The 22,459-nt window shown below is 42.5% G+C and overlaps 1 protein-coding gene across 3 annotated transcripts; it reads right to left on the bottom strand.

The window, feature by feature from the left end:
• Nucleotides 1-10,752: 10,752 nt before the first annotated feature.
• Nucleotides 10,753-20,993, bottom strand: prrc1 (proline-rich coiled-coil 1). Of its 3 annotated transcripts, none has more exons than XM_077019990.1 (9): nt 20,894-20,993; nt 19,421-19,533; nt 17,966-18,415; nt 17,162-17,307; nt 16,884-16,986; nt 16,596-16,759; nt 15,229-15,332; nt 14,199-14,301; nt 10,753-13,117 (listed from the first exon to the last, which is right to left on the bottom strand). In XM_077019990.1, exons 2-9 carry the CDS (start codon nt 19,515-19,517, stop codon nt 12,908-12,910), a joined length of 1,377 nt encoding a protein of 458 aa, XP_076876105.1. In that variant the 5' UTR covers nt 19,518-19,533; nt 20,894-20,993; the 3' UTR covers nt 10,753-12,907. The 3 variants fall into 3 exon arrangements, with proteins under 3 accessions (XP_076876105.1, XP_076876104.1, XP_076876106.1); XM_077019989.1 differs by having other exon boundaries at nt 20,840-20,945; XM_077019991.1 differs by lacking the exon at nt 10,753-13,117 and adding an exon at nt 13,221-13,911 and having other exon boundaries at nt 20,840-20,945.
• Between the last annotated feature and the right edge of the window lie 1,466 nt (nt 20,994-22,459).

Genomic DNA, 22,459 nt, shown 5'->3' on the forward strand with positions numbered 1-22,459 from the left:
TTCTCTTGATATTAAAAGGCTGCCAAAGGCAAATTTGTAATACAATGTAGAGGTATTAGAATTCACTGGATCATTCATTGGAACAAATACTTGTATATTCAAATTAGGATACAGTGCAGAAAATAAACTATACACGTGTAAACCAATGTCAAGAGTGTGCCTGATGGGAAAAGAGGCTTGGTGGTTTCAATTTAAGAGTGAAAGATGCCATTTTGAACCTGTTATAAATGCAGTGGAGTCTTGGTAGCAAATCTGGTAGTTAATCCTGAGCCTTAAGACTTAATGACCAAAAATTGACTTCATTTCTTTATGTTGCCTTTATTTTATGGAGATCTGGTCCTTTCCAGGTAACTTGAATAACAACTCCTAAGGAAGTACAATCTGAAAGGAATGTGTAGAGATTGTGCTTTGCAGGACACCAGGCATCATGCGGCAAGCCTTCTGTTTCTCAGTTGTATTATCATACCTATTCAAGAACAGGATGGGATCTAAAGCACCCAGGTCAAAAATGGTCTGTTTGCCTACGCCACAGCCCACACAACCCCCACCACCCCACCCCTGCTGGAGCAGGCCTCCACTGGGAGATCCTTACTGGTGTTTTTCAGGTGGAGCAAGTCAGGCGTTATGTTTTCCCCTGTGGTTGAGCCCCAGGAACGCCATCAGCGGCTGCACTGCAGCACTAGAAAGCAGTCGGAAGACATCCGTCCGGTGATTTAATTTTCGTCGGCTGTGTGTAACTGGGCTCATGGCGCGGAGGTGGAGATTCAGCAAGGTGGAGCTTGGATCTAAGTTGGTTTCGGAGCTAAAATGGTTCCTGCACACTCGACAATCTGGCAGGGAATATGTGCCCCGACACAACAAGTCAGGTTTGGCCCTTGTGCGATTGCACATGCACAGGCTATAACCTCATCTTCCATCTGCTTTCCAAGCAGGCACTTGTGGAAGCATATTTCCATTTATTTCCCTCTGTGATCTGATGTTCACTTCTTAAACATAATAAAGCTGAGATGTACATCTGACTAACATCACTTCATTTAAGTGCTTTGGCGTCCCCACCTAAACAGATTTGCTCCATTGTCATAATTTCTCAGACTGATAAAGCATATCTCTGCAGACCATGTCAGAATCTAACCCTCTGAAATACACAAGGCTGTCAGCTTCTTACTGAAGAAATCCTTGCTATTTGTGGATGGACTTTATTTATTTATTTTTACAAAGTCTGCTACACCCACAGACCTGTTTGTATTTTCCCCAAGAAGCTCAGCTCTCTGTTGCCTTCAGGCAGCTGTGCATCTAATACACCAGGGGGAATTCTCTCCCTCTGCCTCACAATGTCACCAAGGTCCCAGAGTTTTAAAGGTACAGCCACTGGCCTCTGAAATCCTCCTTTCGTAAAAGCTCTGTGGCTCAGCCACGCATTCTACTCATTTGAATGAGTATTAGCGGGGGAGGCTAGCTAAGCTTTGGGCTTAGGCTACATCCCCCTTCCTCCGGTCAGTCAGGCAGAGCTAGTGGTGAAATAAAGCGTGATTCAGCCTTCATTCGGCTTTACACTGACATGGTGTCTGTTTTGACTATCTGTCCCAGCCCAGTGGATTACTGTCCACATCACGCAGTAACTAAATACACTTAACCATATCTTTTTCTATAACACAGTGCAACCATGGAAGCCACCTCCTGAACAGATGTCAATTTCGAAATCCACACACCATCCAGTTTCCTTCTCCACTGTCCTACTGGTGACCAGCCAGACCGGTTACACGTTACCCACCTACGTCTGGACTTAAACAAAGCTGTGAAATCTGGAGCAGATTAAATCTCGAGCGGATTACTGAAGCAGGAAGCCCTTTTCCTAGTGTTCTAATCTGCTGCTGATACTGGCCTGTTTTGACCTCTCGCCTGTCTTTGTTTTACCTCTGACCTCTCTCTCTGCTTGTTTAATGACCTTGCCTGTCCTTACTGTAGTTTACTAGTTAAATCCTGACAAAAGTGATCTGTTGCCCAGTGAGTTTAAGGCTGAAACAAATGGAAGAGTCAGTTATTGAATTAACTGTTACATGCACGAAAGGGCTCAGTTGCTTTGTACATGTACATTTAGAATCAATTGTAATGATGCTGAAACTCAGGCAGAGGTCCCATGGACAGACCCTGATACATTCGGATGCTGCAATTGGTCAACAACAACGTTCCTTTGTGGGAGTCGTAGGCACCCACAGAGGTCTCAATGACACTCTCCGGCTTTAGGAACTCTGTCTCTTTTTAGGAACATCTATCTATGTATCTGGCAAGATAGACAGGCAGCCTATTTGTTACGTTCTCCTCCATGCCACTGTGAACCACTGATAAAAGAACCCACCCTCTTTAGCTGCACCTGAGCCTTATGCTTTAATTTCATTCATAAGCAGATCACCTGTGAGTCCAGCATCTATGGGATTGGAGAAAATCTATTGTACAGACAGTGGTCAACTCAAAGGCTGGTCTCTTTAAATAACAGACCTTTCACTGCAGAAGTCTTCCTATATGTACCGGCTTTGCCCGGGTTACACAGGCTAAGACTCACTGGTTCTCCCGGTCTGGCTCTGTTCGTACACTGAGCTTCTCTGTAGCTCCCCATCCAAAACATCTTGGCTCCAGACTTCTGGACCTCTACTCCTCTCCACCTCAGTTCTTACATGCCATTACTCTGCTTAATAGGGAAAGTTCTCACTTCCACTCTAATTTGACAACACAGAATAAAGAAGCAGCCATCAAGACATTACGCCATGACATTCCCTTGCTAGATCGCTTCTGTGAGACATGCATAATAAGTCAAATTAATTATTAAAACTAATTTATAGCATTCTGCCACAGAGGAACCAGGTGATATGCACTGAATTAATCGGGGTCCTGCACTGAGAAAATGATCAAGCACTTCCTATAGTTAATATGCATGAAGTGTCCATTATATGGGCCTTAGTTCAGGGGCATGTAGATGCATAGGGACATATTTGCATTCTTGAATGCAATCCACTGTCCCCCAATGGAGTGAATGAAAATGTTAATATAAATTTTGGGTTGTTAATTCAATAGTTAATATAACTGTTGTGTTAAAATTAATTGCAGGTGGACTAAGTCTAATTTCGTAGATCATGAGTTATCGAAGACATATTGAATCAAGCAACAATTATGTTGCAAATATTGATTAAATTGCAATAAGTGTTATGTTTTTAAAGTATTATTAAATTTGATCAGTAGTTTAATTTTTAAAAAGTGCAGGTGTTATCTTTTGTCACTGTATGAGTACCCAATTATATGAACAGATCATTTTTTTGAAAGTTCAAAACACTACCTTAGCCCTGGGAATCCCTTCTAACATGACTGCACTCAGGCTATTCATTAGGAATGATTATTTTAAAAAAACTCATTTGAAAACTACTATCTAGCACATTGGCTGCATGAGCCACTTAATATGCAAAAAAGCATATTAAAATCAGATTTTAAAAATAGTTTTCCCTCCATGTTCCATCACACCCTGCTCCTGCTGATCTGCTGAACCTGGGGAGGCAGTGGGGGGTCTGGGGCAGGGCATGGGGGGGGGACCACCCCCTCCGCTCCAGACATCGACACTGACGTCTTGTCTCCCACTGTTGCCAGCCCAGTGATGGTATCTGCAGCGATTCGCTATGACCTTCTGTCTCCTCCATGGAGCTGCTGTACAGGGCTCGAGAGTCCCGCCGAGAGTCCCGAGATAAGCATCGGTGTCGGCTCGTTCTCTCTGCTCATGTTTGTGAGACAGAGACAGACAGAGAGGAAGAGAGCGTGAGAGAGAGGGAGAGTGTGTGCCCACACACATTACAGCACAGTTCAAATGAACTGAGGACAAACTACTGTGCCTTTAATTACCTTTACCCAGGCTGATCCATGTGGCTTTATTTATCCTTCAAGAATGCACTTGTTTACTCTGATATCCTTGTATAGGCAATGTATATTGCATATTAGCAGGACAAAAATAATAGGTTTTATTTAGATTTAGATTCTATGCAGAAATATTTTGACTCTTTTCTCAGTTTACAGTATTTATTTCACATTCAACAGTTATTTAGATATTAAAGAGTATATGACTAGAATGTTTTAACTCTGAAATAGCCTGGAACACCAAAAGTGTATTAAATGATTCACGGCTACAGACCTGAGCATACAATTCTCCATAATGCTCTTTTTACTATATTTACTCCCAGTCTGGTATAAAAAACACCTCTCATACTCTAGAAGTCAGTTCCAATCACACACTCCTTACATTTTCACATTTTTACATAGCCATCACAGACGTCTCTTACTGTTAATGTCACTGTTTTCATTTCCAGAAAACAATATGGCAGTGGTGTGTGAAAGCCATACAAGATTAGTAATTACCTTCATAGCTGCTTTCGCTCATACATAGAAGGACGTATTCACAGGCCATGCTTTAGCTTTCTTCCTCCTCTTCCACGTCAGATTTATATTTTTGTTATTGGTCAGACAAAATAAGGTCATATAGCTGTCATGGTTAGAAAACATGGTTCTGAATTTTAGCATCAGATTTTGGTTTCTCTCAACACTTCTAGACGTAGTGTATGTTACATGTTACCACAGCGAAAAACAATCATGTTCAACACAAAAGAAAAAATGTGTGAGCATTACATATAAAATAAAAGAACATGAAGGAGACAGTAGAGATGCAGCCTCCTCCTCTAGTGCTTGACTAGGTTCGTCTGACCGGGTGAGCCTGCCGTGACTCCTGCAGTGGGGTCACAGGCTGGCCGACAGACAGATCTGACTTTCCATCTGAATGCGGAGAAACTGGCTGCAGATAAAATGCGACCGCAAGAAGTGCGTTAGACAGAAATGTATTGGCAAAAGAAAAGGTGTTCACTTCCATCATGTCTCTGCTGGAATGACGGGCTAGGCTCGACAAAATTGCTTTTCTTGGGGAACTTGACAGGTTGTGTGTTGAGGGCCGAGAGAGACAGAGCCGCTTCCGGACTGAGTGAAGTCCATCTGGGGTCTTTTTTCTGTCACTGTGTTTGCATTTTTTAAGAACAATTGAAACAGATTCATACTGCCAATGTCAGAGTGATCTCATATATCAAATATGTGTGATAAAATTCTCAACAAAAAGATACTGTTTAAAAGGAAGTTTTTTATAAAGGGCATGACTTCTGCTCATTATTGTACCTACGTAAGATATGCCATGCTGTACATAGTTAAGGAAAACAGGTCAGCTTGAAGATCAGAGCTCCAGCTCTCCTTTTCATCCCCATGGTTCTTTAGACTTCAGCACTGGGAGCTGTTCCCTCCAAGGAACATTCACCCATGTCTTACTTTACTGATTATCTCACCCACAACTCCACATGGTTACCTCAAGCAAGCAGTTTCTTACAGCTCGAGAACTGTGCAAGTTTAGCATTCAAATTGAAAGAGAGAGTGAGAGAGAGAGAGAGAGAGAGAGAGAGAGAGAGAGAGAGAGAGAGAGCTGTTTCCACAGAACATCTCGTCAGACCAGGGAGAGAGATTAAAGCTTGTTTATGTGTCAGACTCAGCAGAGGGGATGTGTGGTGTTGTTACATGGAGGGCGGAGCAGGGGAGGATGGGGTGGATCTGGCAGCATGGCAGACTCAAGCTGTGCCTCGAATCCATTCACCTGCAACGCTCACTGCTTGGACACCATCCAAATCCAGGCTCCTTGTGGTCTCTGACATTTGAGCTTAGGTTTATGGGAGCAAGCAGTAAGAAATGCCAAATAAGCTTGATTCGAAATCCTCAGTCCAGGTTTGAAGTTTACAAAGTAATATAATCCGCATGCTGGCGGTTTTTCGTCAGACCGGCACTTCATCCTGTGTCTGCAGACCACTTGAGATGCAGGTGTGGGATGGCAGGACGCCCCTGGACGCCCAGAAATGTTCCTCTGTTCGATTTTGTTTTGGAGTGAATTGTATTTTGTACAATAAAGACAGGAAGAAAAATATGAATAATTTTTCTCCCCATGTACGTTTCATTACATGTGTTACTTGTTTTTGGGAAAGTGGATTCAGTTCCAGAAAACCAAACGCTGTTGAAGGCTGCAGGCAGTGTGGATTTATCTTCACACTGATCAGCTGCTCTGGGTGTTGGATGCTCTATGACTTCACACTGATCAGCTACTCTGGGTGTTGGATGCTCTATGACTTCACACTGATCAGCTGCTCTGGGTGTTGGATGCTCTATGACAAGCACTCCAAATATTCTCTCACATCCAGATCAGTCAAAAACTTAATTAATGCATGGAAGCTCAACATATTTTGACACTACCTAAAATATACCGTACATATTAACGTAGAAACGAAAAACATTAAAACAAACAGCACTAAATATGTAGGCAGAGGGCAGTGGTCCAGACAAAATACCCACAGGAAACTGGGCATCAAAGGGATGTTTCAGGTAGAGCTGTCCCACTGGGCGTTTCTGCCTACAACTCCTCCTGTGGTGCCCTTGAAATGAAGATGCAGTAGACCATAATTTCACTATCAGCTTTGCAGACTGTTGAAAATGAATCATTAAAGTTACGTCTGCTTTCCTTACACCAGTGGAATAATTAGAATATGATTGTGGCAATAAACGTGGTAATCTAATAGTGTATCCACTGGTCAAGATCTTTGTCCTAGTGCAAGATATATGGTATTTAACTGGATTTACTTAATGTGCATTGATTGCATTGTAGGAAGCTAGTGTTCCTCTCTATGCCAGTTAAGAAGTTATGTCCGTAATAAGTGATCATGCTCAGGAGTTTAACATCCTATCCTAATACAACAGTGAGCTGAGTGTTACGTGATAGGACCAGAGTATCTTATAGCCTCCGTGTGTTGTCATTTAATTTCTGAAGATCACAAGTGTCTACAGTGCTACAAATGGGAAAACCACATGATGAATGCACCGGTAGCAAGTGATCTATAAAATATCTACCGTGAACATCAAGGGCAATCGATCAGAATTTGTGGCACGAGTGTCGTATGGGGACACGGTGTGATGATCGCCACCAGCCACGGCCCGATCGTTTGCTTCTGTCTGAAGGAACCGGCCAAAGAGGCAGCAGTGGAGCTATTGGCTGCCCGTGAAAGCAGCCGGTATCCTGAGCTTGTTTCCATGGCAATGTGAAGCACAGGATTTGTGTGCTGAGCCTCCCATCTCCTGCCAGTGGTTCTCCTCTAACGCGAGACATTAATATTTCATCCACATCAACACACGTTGGCCCATGGTGCAGAAGCAAAGCTGTCAGAACTGAGATGCTCTGGGCTGCTCAGGAACATAAGGAACGTAACTCTCCATTACTGACCATCAGTTATGAGAGTCTGATAATGTTTTGTGTTCCCCCAGCATTTGTTTAGCTCAATTTAACTCTGTTACATTTAACTCTGAGGAAAAAAGTCTTTATATCTGAATTTCTGGACATAAATTGCACTAAAAAATATTCTAAATTGACATGAGCATGACCTCACTATATAACCTCCTTAAATTTTGCTAAATGCAAAATTTCTAAAAGAATAGCTTACCTTGAAGCAAAACATGAAAATGAATTAGATGACAGAACCAAATGGCTATAGGACAATTCAAATATCCAAGTTATGACCTCCTTATCTGACACAACTGGTGAAATATTACTGACTTCTTGTAATTTATTAAAACATTTTTGGGCCTTCAGGCATCAGCACTAGTGAATGAAACAGAAATGTTCAGAGTAGAAGTTTCACACAAAGCCCAAAATTTGCTTTCAACCATTTGACGCAGCCGTTAACTGAGGGTTTTCTGTGACATCAAGACAGCAATGTACAACACCAGCTCCACCCGCCAGCTAGACACATGGCAGGCCGTATGAAATGATGCCCCAGGGGTCTCATTTGCCGGAGCAGAGAAGGCGTATGACTGAGTACGGCCTGCTAGGCCTTTGGAGCTGCAGGCAAACGTGATCTCCTCCAGAGTCTGGCAAGACAAAGGTCAGGTCTGAAATGGCCACCTGTCACATTCACACCAGGGCAAGAATAACAACAGGCTCGTTTCTTATCATTCAGATAAATGCAAGAGATTGGGAGTTGGGTTGGGAGTTTTCTTGGCATGCATCATTGTCACGGATCTGTGCAGAGGTCCAGTAGATAGAATGTTACAGTCAATTAATTGTTCTGCAGACTTAACAACATGCTGTACTTTGCCCTTGTATTGGACAGCTGCACAGCAATTCACTGCCTGGAGTTTCTTTCCCACCGTCTTATGTGCCAAATTCATGCCGTCTGCTTCAGGGTCTAATTTTATGTCTGCCTTGATATCTGTTCTGCCCTTTGTAATTCTTCGCAAATGAACTCCTCCAACTTCCAAGCCAGTAACATCTGGCTGGACTGTACCCTTCTGAAATGCTTAACTGTAATGCAGAAGGTCACATCCACAATGAAACTGTAAAAAATATGCCTGGATTATGAACGATAAGATTTTAAATACTGGAATTCTGTTCAACCCCATCCTGACCTTGAGTGCAGGCTCTTAGTACAGTCGGCCTTAATAGTGGGTCTTTAAAGGACAGATTTAACAGTCTTATCAATCTGCTGTTCATCTACTGCAGTACAATACTTAGCTTTGACATTTTTGGGGAAAGGAACCTCAGAGAAAGTGGAGGCTTAGTTGGAGATTCAGACAGTGGCATGGGGATGTGTGCTGACTTTGGCAAAGTCCTTCATCTGCCCATACAAAACAAACAGCAAGCCAAAGAAAATTAATTAAAAAAATAACTTTAAAATAAACTGACAAAGCTTTACCTGTAAAAACGTTTTATAGGAATAGGAAACTGCAAACTGAATTCAGAATATACTGAATTCGGAAATACTAATCAGTGAAACTACTAGATAGCCTTAAACAACAAAATAGAACTACAGACTTCTCTATGACAGTGGTGGGAAAAGTGTGTCCCAAACAATAAAGCAGATTGTTTTTTTATATTGCATGACAGCATGAAAAAGCCATAACATATTAAAGGCTCATTTGAAGTATTAAGTATGTAAAAAGATACTGAGGAGACACTAGCAAAACAGTTTGTGGTCTGACTGGGACTGTAATTGAACTGTCTGAGCTAAATGCAGAAAGCAGGGTACAAATGTGATGGGATGTTACCCAAAAAGCAGTTGCCCCAGTGAGGCATGACTGTGGCAGCAGGATGGTGTGATGTCATTTCTCATCACTGAGGGCTGAGACTCCTGGTGCACAAAATGACTTAATTAAAACACTATGCAGGAAAGCTTGAACAGGCACTGCAAGCTAGAACTTCCCAGGCAGGACCAGGCAACCACAAAAGGTGGATATTACCATGTGCCCCAATTAGAGCCCTGACCTAAATCCCACAAACCTTTGAGGTATTAAAGATCATTTTCCATTTCCATTCCTCAGAAACGTACAAAAGTGGCATTAAGGAATAGACAAAGTTTGTAAAAGTTACTCACATGATGATTCTGAGGGATTTATGATGATCTGTTTCTAACAATCTCCTGCAGTTTTAAAGGAGAGGATAATGATGGTGTGCTGGCACAGGTCCACCACTGCCAGGGAATTGCTCAATTCATAAACTGAAACTATTACCATCTCTCCCCCAAATGTATAAAAATGACTCACCAATTTATATTTTTAGTTGCACTGGCAACAAATTAATCACAGCCTGTGGGCCTGTGATGAAAGAATTCTTGTGAACTGAATCACAAATACATTAATGTCTCAGAGAAGAGCATCGGGAAAGACATTATAGGCAATGATAATCTAGTTTAAAAGAAGTGGTTAAGAAATGGGAAAGACAAGAACTATCAGAAGTTTGGGTGTAGTGGCTGGACTGACCCTTTCAAATGAGCATATAGAACATATTTCCTGGATGCTCTGATGCACACACCAGTCCTGAACATCACAACATGAAGATTCCTTTCCCATCTGAAAGCAATTATCAGGTCTAGGGCATCCTGGCAGGTTCTGCAAACTTCAGAAGAAGCTGTAGGTGTGTAATGAATTTTAAGCAGGTGCAGGACCTATGTGCTGTACCCAGACATAACGAACTGCGTATCTATGGTGAAGCCCACTGTTCCTCACCAATTAGTGGCTTGCTAAAACTACATTAAATAAATACTGCCTGCATCTGTGTCAAGCTTGTGACTGTAGCTGTCCCCATGATGCCAAACCACATCAACCTCCCTGTTGACCTATCCCTTTGTCCCTAGAACACATGTACAATTTTTATACTCCCATTCAGCTGTACATGCAAATTGGTTCTTCCAACATGATTTTTTTATTGCATGGCAACAATCACCTTTGTCCTAGTTTTAATAAGACGTCCAGTGTAAATACCAAAGTGTGTTTTTCGAGTGTCCAACTTGGTTTAATAGGTGAAATACATCAGATTAATGCATGGGCTGCTAGAATTCATTAGATGAAATCCATCTCTTCCATCCTCTCAGAACTTCTTATTGAAGCAAAGCCCTAGAGGGGAACCAAGATGGGCTGCTTTTTTAATGGTAGTCTTCACAGAGTACCATATACCAGACATAAAAAGAGCAGTTTCCAATATAGTATTTGTAGACTATAATTTTCCAAAGCTTGTATTCATTCAAAGCTTGTATCTTCTCACAAAGATTTCTTGATTTCCAACCACATGAGCAATGATGAACTGAATACTTCAGTTTTCTGGCATGATCGAGCATTGTTCACTGCTTGAGTAAGCAACAAACTGACCACACAAAGCAGGCTTTCCAAAAAGGACTTTACTCCTGTAGACAAGACACCTTTAGGGAATCGTACAGTTCCACGTGGGATAACCATCCACAGCCGTTAGTGACATACAAAGACAATTAAAGGCAATTCTGATTCATCCAGTTTTCTTTGATCACACATTTTGTTGTAAAACAAGACGGCGAAAATATGGCCTTTGTAGGAAAGTGGAACACATCTCAAACACGTTGTTGCCATCCCAAAGGTCATGCACAGTTGTGACTCTCACAAGGTTCTGTCTCACTCTGAGATCGGCTTTGGGTCCAATTCCCTCATTTAAGATAGAGAGGAGGAAAGAGAAAACCTTCATATATTCAGCACAGATGTAAAGAACACCCACACTGCTTTGCTCGTTGAATTGTACACATGAATAACACTGGAACACCATCTATACCTTTTTTTTGGTAAACTAATGTTTACAGTATTAATATGTTGCTTTGTTTTGCACTGTGGAAACTTCAGCAAACTTGTTCAAATGTAAATGTTTAAAGTTATCCAATTTGGCACTGTTACCAGCTGAGATAGATGTTGTTTTGGAACGAAACACACCAACATGACATGACATTTGACAAAAAAAAAATACCACAAAGGATTAGACTAAATTACTATAAAACAAGATGCCCCTCAGACGTTTAGAAAAGTGTCACCTTTAAATTAAACTCTCTAAGCTATAATAAACTGTTCATTATATCGGTCAAAAATTTAAGCAAAAAATCTAACCCTAACATCTGTTTGAGGAGTAGGAACACAAGTAAAAAGTTCCCAGGTCTAAAAAAAATAATAATAATAAAACCTTAAATTGTATTTCTCTCCAGAAGCACTGGCACTGAAGCTGTATACATGTCCTTTGGTAACAGAATGTATTATATTTACACTGCACAACTCAAAAAACCCTCCAAAAATAGCAAACATGAGAAAAAACAAACAAACAAAAAAAAAAAATCAAAACTAGCAGGTTTAATGGGACAGACTATATGACCACATCAATACAAACTTTAAAAGAAAATGTTATAAGCATCATGAATTTCAGTTGTTTTTTTCTGTGTGTTCTCTCCCTGAGGACTTTTTACCAGGTTCAAGTGAAATGGTTAGGAAATTATTAAAGCGATGCAAAGTTGGCCCTACATTCATGTTTATGTATAAAAGCATTTTGTCTGTGAAATAATCAAATTACTGAATGTCTCTGCTAGACTTCCATCCAGTCCAGTGCTTGGCCTAATCAACATACATCCCTTAAAAAAAAAATCTTTGTATTCATCTTTAAACTAAAGGATGAATTTGTCTGCTAATCACTACATTTCATATTGTTTTATTTCACTGCTGAATATCTCTCATACTTGACATGATCAGTATTCTAATACGCAGTGCAAAAGGCTATAAGCAGTCTAGTCCCTGGCACATATACAACGGAGACCATTATTCGATGTGAATTTGACAACAATCATAAAATTTAAACTAATCAAGCAACAGTTCACCTTTATCCATTTATGATTTTTTACTAATAAGTAACAAAATTCCCACCTTGGGACATAGTGCACTAGTATAAAATATTTAAAAACCGTTTGAATAAACATTTGTTTTTAGTAAAGGGAGATCAATATCATTTTAGGATAATGCATACCAGTTCTGTGAACTCTGTTTGGTCCAAATGTTGCAATACATTGTTTTCATTTTTCCAAAAGTTTGCTCAATGTATGTTGCTCAATATAGCCCTCTTGTGGTAACCTCTAAATTCATTAGACAACTTTCAAGGTTTCAAACACTAGCACATTTAGATGAACTAATATACTATTAGAATGCGGACAATTTGCTTTTAAACATGTGCATTAAGGGAGGCCCAAACCTTCTCAGAATTTCAGCTTCGACCGCTGTTCTTTGAGATGTCCAATGCTGTAACAACTGAATTTCAACCTTCAGACACTGCAAGTTGGTTATCGTCTGACATTTTTTACCCCCCTGTCGCCAAACTCCAAAATGCCAAAAAGACTTCTTGCTATTTAAAGTACGCATTGGAAACAGACACCTAGCACGTCCTCCACAAGACGGTCGGGGGAAAACGGATTCTTATCGGCTGACCGGAGCGCCACTCTGAGGCGCGGTGACACCGAGAGTGGACATTTAGGGGAGTTCACGCTGTCCTGGGGGGGAGCTGCAGTTTGTAGGTGCCAGCCAGGGCCTTGGCAGCACTATAGATCATCTGCCTGCGAGACATGCCCGTGAAGGCTTGGTGCCAATCCGTACGACTAACGTTGGGCACACTCCTCTCCAGCACCTCGCCCACAGTCACCAGCAGGCCGGACCAGTGCAGACTGTAATCTGGAGGGGTGAGGGCCTGCGCCTGCAGGGTGCGCGCGCGCGCGCGCGCGCACGCACGCGCGCACGCACGCACGCACGCACGCACGCACGCACGCACGCACGCACACACACACACACACACACACACACACACACACACACACACACACACACACACACACACACACACACACACACACACACACACACACACACACACACACATCATGGTTATGGGGCTAGCTGCTGGAGGAAAGTCACACTGGGCCACAGACACATAAGTGGTCAACACAATTAAACCCCAGTGCACCGCCTGAGTGAGAAAACACAGTGAACACGGAGGGCTACAGTGGTTCAAAGGAAGCCTCATAAAATGCAAATACAAATTATATAAAAATAATGACAGAGCTAAATGTTAGTTTCCCTTCAAGTAATCTTAAGTCAAGTCATTTTAAAGGCAAAACATGATATTAGTCAGGCCTTGGTTGTTAGGCCAAATTTCTTGCCTGCCATTACTCAAAAGCACTTGTTAAAACTTCTAAAGTTGATTTAAAGAAAGCTCATTTACATAAAGTGCCACCAAACCGTAACTGAAGTCAGTTTGGTGTCGAGTAACTATCGATGATTAGATGAGGAGTGGCTGTACTTTAGTACCTTACAACAGGGCAAGCAAATCACTTTTCCCATGTTTATAACAACATGACACTAAAAGTTACACAAAAACAAAATATATGCGGAAAGTTTGGGACACCCACCACTCACAAAAGCAGTCATCACTAATGGAAAAGTCATTTTGGGAGGCTGTTCCATTTAATCCTTCACATTTCAGCACCTCTCCTATCAAGGAGAATGGAGAGCTTGACATGATGGAGTGTTTTTTAACTGCCGAGTCACCGGGTGGTTTGGGAAGAGGATTATCAAACACGGTGCATGAAACAAGGGTACATGGCACTTCAGACAAACGATCCGACTCCACTCTAGCGCTCCGAGCCACTCAACATCCCACGCGTCTTGCTTTACTGACCGCGCATTTGAACACGCTGCATCAAGCAGCATCCGGGAGACGCGTCGTATGGTTGAAGGTGCCTCAATAGACACACTGGCACACAAGCAACGCTGCTTACCTGCTGCACGTGCTCCAGAGACACTGGGGTAGCTTGCGTGAAAGTCTCAATGTGTACACCATTGCCAGGGTCATCCAGAATCACACAGCCAATGTCGAACCACCTAGCAAGGAGCATTGAAATTGTATCAAGCCACAGGCATCAGTAATCCCCCCAGCGCAAGCTAGGGTAGGGAGTAGAGGGAAAGGTGTTAGTCTGAAAGAATACCCGTGATCCTCATAAAACCACTCAAACGAAGCAATCCCAATTGGCCAAGGCTCACAACTACTTTCACGCAAATGATTTCTTTTGGCCAGAAACAAATACAGAAGTCAACAACAAAAGGTCACGTGCATTTAATTAAGGCCTCAGAGCAAAGCCTCTTCATGCACCTGTTGAACAATACAGCACAGCAGAAACCAGAGTTGGAGATACAGAAGATGTCCGAGCCCTGAACTCAACACGTCCTACGCAGTGCTGTTGCTGGCCCTTGATGGGAATCCTGCCGTTTTGCTATGTGGGACACCGGGAGGCCAGATAGAGATGTTACGCTCCCTTAGAGCACCTCAGTGATGCTGCTCGCGGCCATGGCGCTGGTGCATTTTTATTCTCTCCACAGCACCGGGCTCAGATCCCTCATTACAAGCTTGTAGCCACCAGCTAAGCACAGAGACAGGTCCTTCTACCCCGTACAAGTTGTGTCACTTAAACCAAAACGAACATTTAAGACAGCAGCCTACTTTGTAATAGCAAATCTGTCACATTTGAATTCATCAGTCTTTGTAAGCAAAAGTAGTGATAAATACACTTTATAAATATGCTGTCTGGGTTGACAGTTAATTTGGATCTCAAAGCGTAACCTTGAAAGGTTGCTCATAACTGGAAAATGTAACAAAATGAAAGGACACACTTAAATGCACCGAGAGGTCCAGAGAAGTTACCAAGACAGGACAGATGTAGAGAATAAAGGGACAGAAAGAAACTGTGAGATCTCTGAGAGGGAAGAGAGAAGACAGGGAAGACGGATGATGTGAGGACTCTTCCTGCTTACTTGTCTGGGAAGAGCTCAGCTATGAAGTTTTCCACAGAAACCACAGGCTGTTTCTCATGGATTACACCAGTACGGCGTAGGCCGTCAATGCGCTCCTGGGCCCCCTACACACACACACACACACACACACACACACACACACACACACACACACACACACAACCTGCTAAGGCAATTCACCGACCTATATATGACTACAAACCCTTGCTTCAATTTTGCCAATACATTCAACAGAACAATTTAATCTCTGCCTAAATGAGGGGAAATCACACTTCTACATAGAACCCTGAGGCAATACAAGCCGTTTGTCAATTTTCCTTAAAAACAATCAATGAAAATGATTAAACACCAACACTTAACTCAATTTTACAATAACCATGTAAAGACGGATCTCACAATGCATTATTAATCACTTTAATGGAAATAAGAATACTAGGGATGCACCGAAATGAAAATTCCTAGCCGAAACCGAAAACCGAAAATGAGGAAACCAAGGCCGAAAGCCGAAAACCGAAACACATTATGCCAATTATTAGTAACATTGGATTTATGGCTAACCTCACTAAAATCAAGGCATTGCTATTCAAAGAATAAATCAACTACAAAATTTGATTTGAAAATATTTATTTAGCACTGACATTATAGTAATGCATATTATAAAATAAAATTAGTGGTGGGCCGTTAACGGCGATACCGCTGACAACGGCCGACCACTAATTAAATTAAACTCGCTTGCAGACCGTTTTTATCTGAGAAGATAAATATATGTATTTTATACGAGTTAAATTTAATTATAACTGACTGGCCTGAAAGATGAATATAAATTCTCTCATAAAAACGTGACGCGAGTTGCAACAACATTAAACAGCTCAGGTAAACACACTTCTGAGAAATGTCGTCTGCTCGGCAAAACATAACGGGGCTCAATGTGCTCTATTAGCCTACGAAATCCCTACGACAGAGAACGGCTGATCGTCTAAGGCAGCGAGTTCCATAATTTTTGGTGTAATGTCCTTTGCCTCGGCGCCATCACTGGAAAACTTTTTTGCTAGCTTTATCCAAATAAGCGCGTGCAGGTGGCGATTTTTGCTTGCGTCATCACAGCACATTGTTTCGGCCGTGTTGTTTCGGTGATGAAAGTATTTCGAAAAATGCAAATTTAAGCCATTTCGGCCGAAAATTTTCGGTGGCCGAATTTTCGGTGCATCCCTAAAGAACGTTTTTCCCCCTCACGCTCATAGGGAGTTATTGCTAGCTTTGCATGTTTTGGTAGCTCTGTTGCTACAGCCCAGAAGAACCTCAGAGGAGCAGGTCTACACACTAGGTTTGTCAGACAGGAGCGTGTTTCAAATCTGGAATCATCTCACCTTGACTCCTGCAGCGTAGCCTACGGGTTGAGGGGCAATATTGGACTGGCTGGCTTCTCCAGTCACCATGGCCATACCAAACACCTCCTGGAAAGCGTCACGTACGGCTCCCACCTTAACCTCCTTATCAGAAGTCACCACAACGTCCACGTCACCTCCCGACTCTGATCACAGCCGCACAGGAACAAAATGATGATACTTCATCTGAGCCCACTCACAAGGTTTAGAGGTGGTCTGTTCTAAAGGGACTTTCGGTATGCAATTTAACTTTGAAGTACATATGCTCACTAATGTATGGAGCCATTCCAGGGTCGAGTGTAGTGATCATGGACTCCACAGAGTGTTTGGTCTTGTCCAGGACCGTCTTCACCATGGGGTTATCAGCTACACCCTGAAACAAATGCATATTGGTAAGGTGGTCAATACTAGACAGGCAGCAGCTAAAAACACCAACAACACACATTATTATAAACGCATACAATGATAAAGAATATGGTTATGGGTAGAGTTATTAATTAGTTTCAGATCTCAGATGTGGCTTTCACTATGTAGAAGTGACCCACTACCTTGAAGAAGCCCCACAGTCCTCCTGGAGCAGAACCATCTGCACCCATCCTGGGATCCTCTTGGTCCTCGGGGAAAGTGATGGGAGAGCTCACATCCAAACCACCCGACATCACTGGCTGGTGCATCATTGGGTTGGTAACCACACCTAGTCCCATGAGACAAGCACGAAGTCTGTGGAGTGTCTGTGTGACTATTCAGATCTTTAAGGAAACATGCAAATAAAGCACTCGGTGGTATCAGGGCAGGGGCACCACCCGGGATCTCCCTACTCAGATAATGAGAATGACTCAGAGCTGACGGATACAGCCGTCTCCCTAAATTGGCAGGCTTAGTTCCAGTGTCCTGCGCTAAGCCATTCAGATAACAGCAGCCGACTCTCTGCTTTCCACGGCGAACCACCCACCTCAAGCTACATTACACATGACACATCATGGCCTCTGTGTTCCAATACTATGATTTAACTGCTTGTTTTTCTCCACTTGAATTTGATGATGTTACCATGAATTAACTACTGGGTCCGCATGGATTATGGTGCCAGAAACGGGTTGTTAAGGGCAAGGCAAGTAGCCAAGAACAGCAGAACTTAATTGACATCTTGGTAATTGTTTGTCTGTTGTACAATAGAATTATTTAACTGTACTTAAAACATCCTACTGAAACACGCACACAAAATTCCACAGAAATGGTTTTCTTGCGCTGGTCATTCGGATTTACAGCATTTGCATATGATGCATATTCATGAGTTATGAGCTAGTATCCACTCCAGCAGGTGACTGGGTTGTACACGAGCGCGATGGTCATACCTGGCATAGGTGGGACACTAGAGAAACTGGGCATCAGTGGGGTCTGCGGCGTGCGGCCGGCGTGCCCTCGCGTGATGTCATAGGTTGTGCTCACTGTGAAGCCTGTGGTGGGTGGACCCATGGGAGGGGCGGACTGCACCGGGCCTGGGGGAGGTGCCGGCGATCCGAGGAGAGGGGGAGGAGCGACTGGGGATGCGTAAGGGACCGTGGGGCTGGTGTAAGGGACCGTGGGGCTGGCGTAAGGTACGTGCCCACCTAAGGGTGGAGCAGGGGCAGGGGACACTGCGGACAGCTGGTTCATAGGGCTGGGGCAGAATGGAAGAGGTGCAGAAGACTGGATAGGAGGCAGGGTGGAGGTCACCGCTGCAGGAGGTACCGGGGTGGAGAAGCCTTCGGGGGCAAAGCTGGAGATGCCCTTGGTGCTGGGAAGGGTCAGTGGGCTGGACAGACCTATGAAGAAGTAAGGGAAGATGAGCACGCCTGGCTGCAGTACACAGCAAACCTTTTAGCACCAGGGTCCATTTTGTTCCTCTCTCCCATGTCACTCATTCATCAAACGGACATTAAACATTAATAACAGCTACACAACAGCCGCCCAAGTGCAAGTACAACGGATGACCATCTACTTGGCAGTGATAGTTTTCCATTCATCACATTGCATAAGAACAAGGTGACCTTGCCGGAAAGTAATAATAAAATACAGCCACTTTCGTCGTTCCGCTCCCTCATCAAAGTCTGACAAGACAAGAGGACATTAGAGGCCTTTTTAATAGTTATTTGCAATAACAAATGGATGGGACAGGCTTTGAGAGGACATCAAAGGTGTAAATAACAGTGCTGTGACTGTGGCTTGTGTCAGAATGAAAGACCTGATGAGAACATTACACCTAAAGCTACCATTATTCCTGGGGATGCGGACACAAAGGTCTTCTCAAAGTTAAACAACTAAATGCCAGAAACAACTGAATGCTAGATACATCTTCATGTATGAGCCCAGAGAGCCCCACTTTCTCTTCTGATCAGCACCACTGGATTAAGCTCCTTCACAGTAGTCTTAACTCGTTAAAAATAACCGAAAGAATAACAGAAAAATTATTGCTAACAAAATAACACGAGAAAACAGTCAATGGACACTGATAGATTGAAAGATTAATATGCCTAGAAGAACCCATGAAGCAAGGATAGTGTTCATGATGGCTTGCGTGATCGTTTACAACTTACAGGAGCTGCTAAGATGTTCTTATTATTCAGCGATGAAGGAGACTGCCTCTAGATTAACGAGCAACTCGCAGCTATTTCGGCTGTGACAAATACAAAACCTTGCATTCCTATTAAAAATAAATGTTTCGCCTCTACGGCTTTAATGAACAATAGACAGATGGTGGTAAACCAAGGACTTTGAGGATAATAACTCTTGATTTGGCTTAACAAAAAGCAGCCATGCACAGGTCTTACCCATGGTGAGAGAGGGGGGGCTGACTGCAGCAGCCATGCTGGGGGGAGGCGGAGGAGTGGTGGGTGGGGTGGTCTCTATTCCACTCTCTTCCATCATCTTTATTCACTCCTGCCTGTGACCGTGATGGGGAGCGTAATCAATTCATTCAGCCTTGGTTAACAGTGTAATCACAAACCCAACACTGCTACATGCAACGTACCCCTCACTGAATATCACACAAGTAGCCTGGACCACAAACTTGTGCTTGCCAAATAACAACAAGCATTTAGCATCATTTTACATTTCTAAAATTAACTTTCAATATTTATATACATGACTCTGCATGGCATATAATATGCTATTATCTACGAACAGGACATAGATCGTGTACAAACGGATTTTAGGTTGAGCTGCGAAATGGAATGTGTCAACATAAGATTTTTAGGCCACGTATATACAGTGAACATGAAGTTTTACAGATAGCAGGATTTAAATGTCAACTAAAAATAGAGGGGACTGTTTTTTTGTTTCAGTTTGATGTTCATTAAACTTTAGAATAAAAGCAATACATTTATAATCATATTCACGGACAGTCCACATAGTGTGGATTTGAGTACAAGACACAAATGCATGCAGAACACAGAAAATATTCAAATACAAGATATTATTTGGAAACGCAGATGTTGCTGTATTTAAGATGGTATTGAAGGTATCGTTCTTACAACAGCTGTCTAGACAGCTAGGTGTGTAGATCTTTCTTTCACACATAAAGCCAAGCAAATATCAGAAATAAAGGTTTTCTGTCCGAAAGCAACATGGTGTGTTTGAGAACAAGTCAGCTAGCCCTGTGCTCTTGTGCCACGTCTCCAGTGCCTCGCATTAAATATTCAGCAGGAAGATTAAACCTCTCTCTGACTCTGAGCAAACACAGCCAGCTTAGCCAACATGCTAGTTCACTGTATTACACCAAGTTTGGGGCACTAGGGGTTTACTTATTTACAGCACTCTGCTAGTAAACCCATTTAACTGTTTTATTAGCAGACTAGCCATATGCTCCCTAAATAAACAGGAGAAACTGCAAGTAGGTTAATACACTAGCTAGCTGTCCTTAACTCTTAGTCACATTAAATATGCCTAGCTATGTAGAATGCAAAGTGAGTAACGCGTGTTAACATTTTCACTTTAGAATACAGTGAACTACTGTAGTGAGCTAGCGGGATAAACTGAAAAGCACCGGGTCTGCGTGTGTGACGGTGCACCGCGGCGCTCCCGCCGGGTCGCGTGAAGCGAACGCCGCTCTCCCAACGTTCCAATTCCGTTGGTCTCTCAGCTAGCTCGCTGGCTAAGTTGTACACTTAACAGCTGGATAAAAGGACTGCGCCCTGTTCACATGAAGTTACAACAGAACAAACGGAGAGGATACTTTAGCACATTCCTACCTCTCACCGCACTGTCCTTAAGTAATGCGCCGGGCGAGTACAAAATGAACTTACATCTAAGCAACTCGAGAGCAAAATCCAAACTTGATTGCCCCGTCGAAAATGGCCGCGTTATAATGACGTCAGAAATTGCCACGTCTGAAGTGGAGACGGGCGGGTCCGCGGGCTTACACGTGACGGCATCATAATGACATCAGCGGACCAGTGACCCCCCCCCCCCCCCTTACCCACCACCAAAACAATAAAAATCACTAAAACGATATTAAGGCCAGTGACATAAATGTATTTTGGTCCGTTTCTTTTATTTTAGTTTTTTTTTCGTCCCTGGGATCTGTTGGAGTCATTTTCACAGTCTGTGGATTACAGCTCCCAATTCTCTGATTACCACAGGAACCGTTCTACCTTTCATCTTCCACATATTTTTTAGCTCTTCTCTCAGCCCTTGGTGTTTATTGAGCTTTTTGTGTTCCTGATGTTGCTTTTGTCTTGGAAGTTCCAGCCATACTTAGCAGTTTCTGTATGCTATGTCAAACATTTGGATATGACATTCAGTGTATGCTTTACCTGCTAGTATCTTGCATACTACTGGATTGTCTCAAGAGCATAGGATGGCCTGAATCTGCAGATCTGTCTGGTGTAGTAGATTTTAGCCTGTATTGAACTTGTACTCAGAGTATGTTCCTGTGTTGCCATGATTAGTGCCATGCTCCGTGCTATCTTTCAATCCTGCCTTTTCCAGCCATGGATACAATTTTCTCATATAAGCTAATGTGACACACTGCATTTAGATATTTTCCCCTGGTGGTTCCTTCTCCTGATTTCCATCTTACAACAGTGATTAGTATCAGTTAACGTTCAGCTGAGTACTGGAATGAACAAACTAAATCACCTTTGCGACTTTCTTTTTTGCGAAATGACCTTTGTGACTTGTCTTGACTTTGTCAAGAGAGTTGACAGTAGCTGCTTCTAGCACCTCCCTAATGTCCTGGGCTTTTCACACACAGATATGTTTGGGTTTACCAGGAATGATGTGAAAATCAAAAACTGGCAGTGATCAGTGGTTTAGTGGAGGAAAACAGCCTGTCAGAGAGAGACAAATGAAGATGATGAGATTTATGCAAGCCAAATAATGGGCCACATTCAGACAAAGCACATCTGAATTCAGCACTGGTGTGCAGAATGTTGTGTCAGAACACACCATTTACTGAATCTTTTCTGAATGGACCATAACGTTTGGACAGTGATTCTAACAATTAGTAATAGAATTTTAGGCTACAATATATACCTGCAATAACCTGACTCATGTATAATGTGTATGTGTTATTATAATAACAAAGCACATTGAAAGTAAAGTCTACTTGACTCATTTTTGGGTCATTGCAGGATTTTGGTACATTTCCTGTCCCACCACTTAAATTTCAAATGTACATATCCAAAATATCTAAATGACTATTTTTTTTAAACATTGTACTTGTTATAAGACAAACTGTAAAATTTGGTGGAAAAATAAGCGCCTTAGATATTATTCAAAAGACCGAATACCTTTGAACCACCTCAAAAAATGGCCATTTTCTCTTGTCCCACACATTGGGTGACCAACTCCTTTGCCAAATTTAACAA

The sequence above is a fragment of the Brachyhypopomus gauderio genome, chromosome 10 (assembly GCF_052324685.1).
Source record: "Brachyhypopomus gauderio isolate BG-103 chromosome 10, BGAUD_0.2, whole genome shotgun sequence".
In the NCBI taxonomy this organism is placed as follows: Eukaryota; Metazoa; Chordata; class Actinopteri; order Gymnotiformes; family Hypopomidae; genus Brachyhypopomus; species Brachyhypopomus gauderio.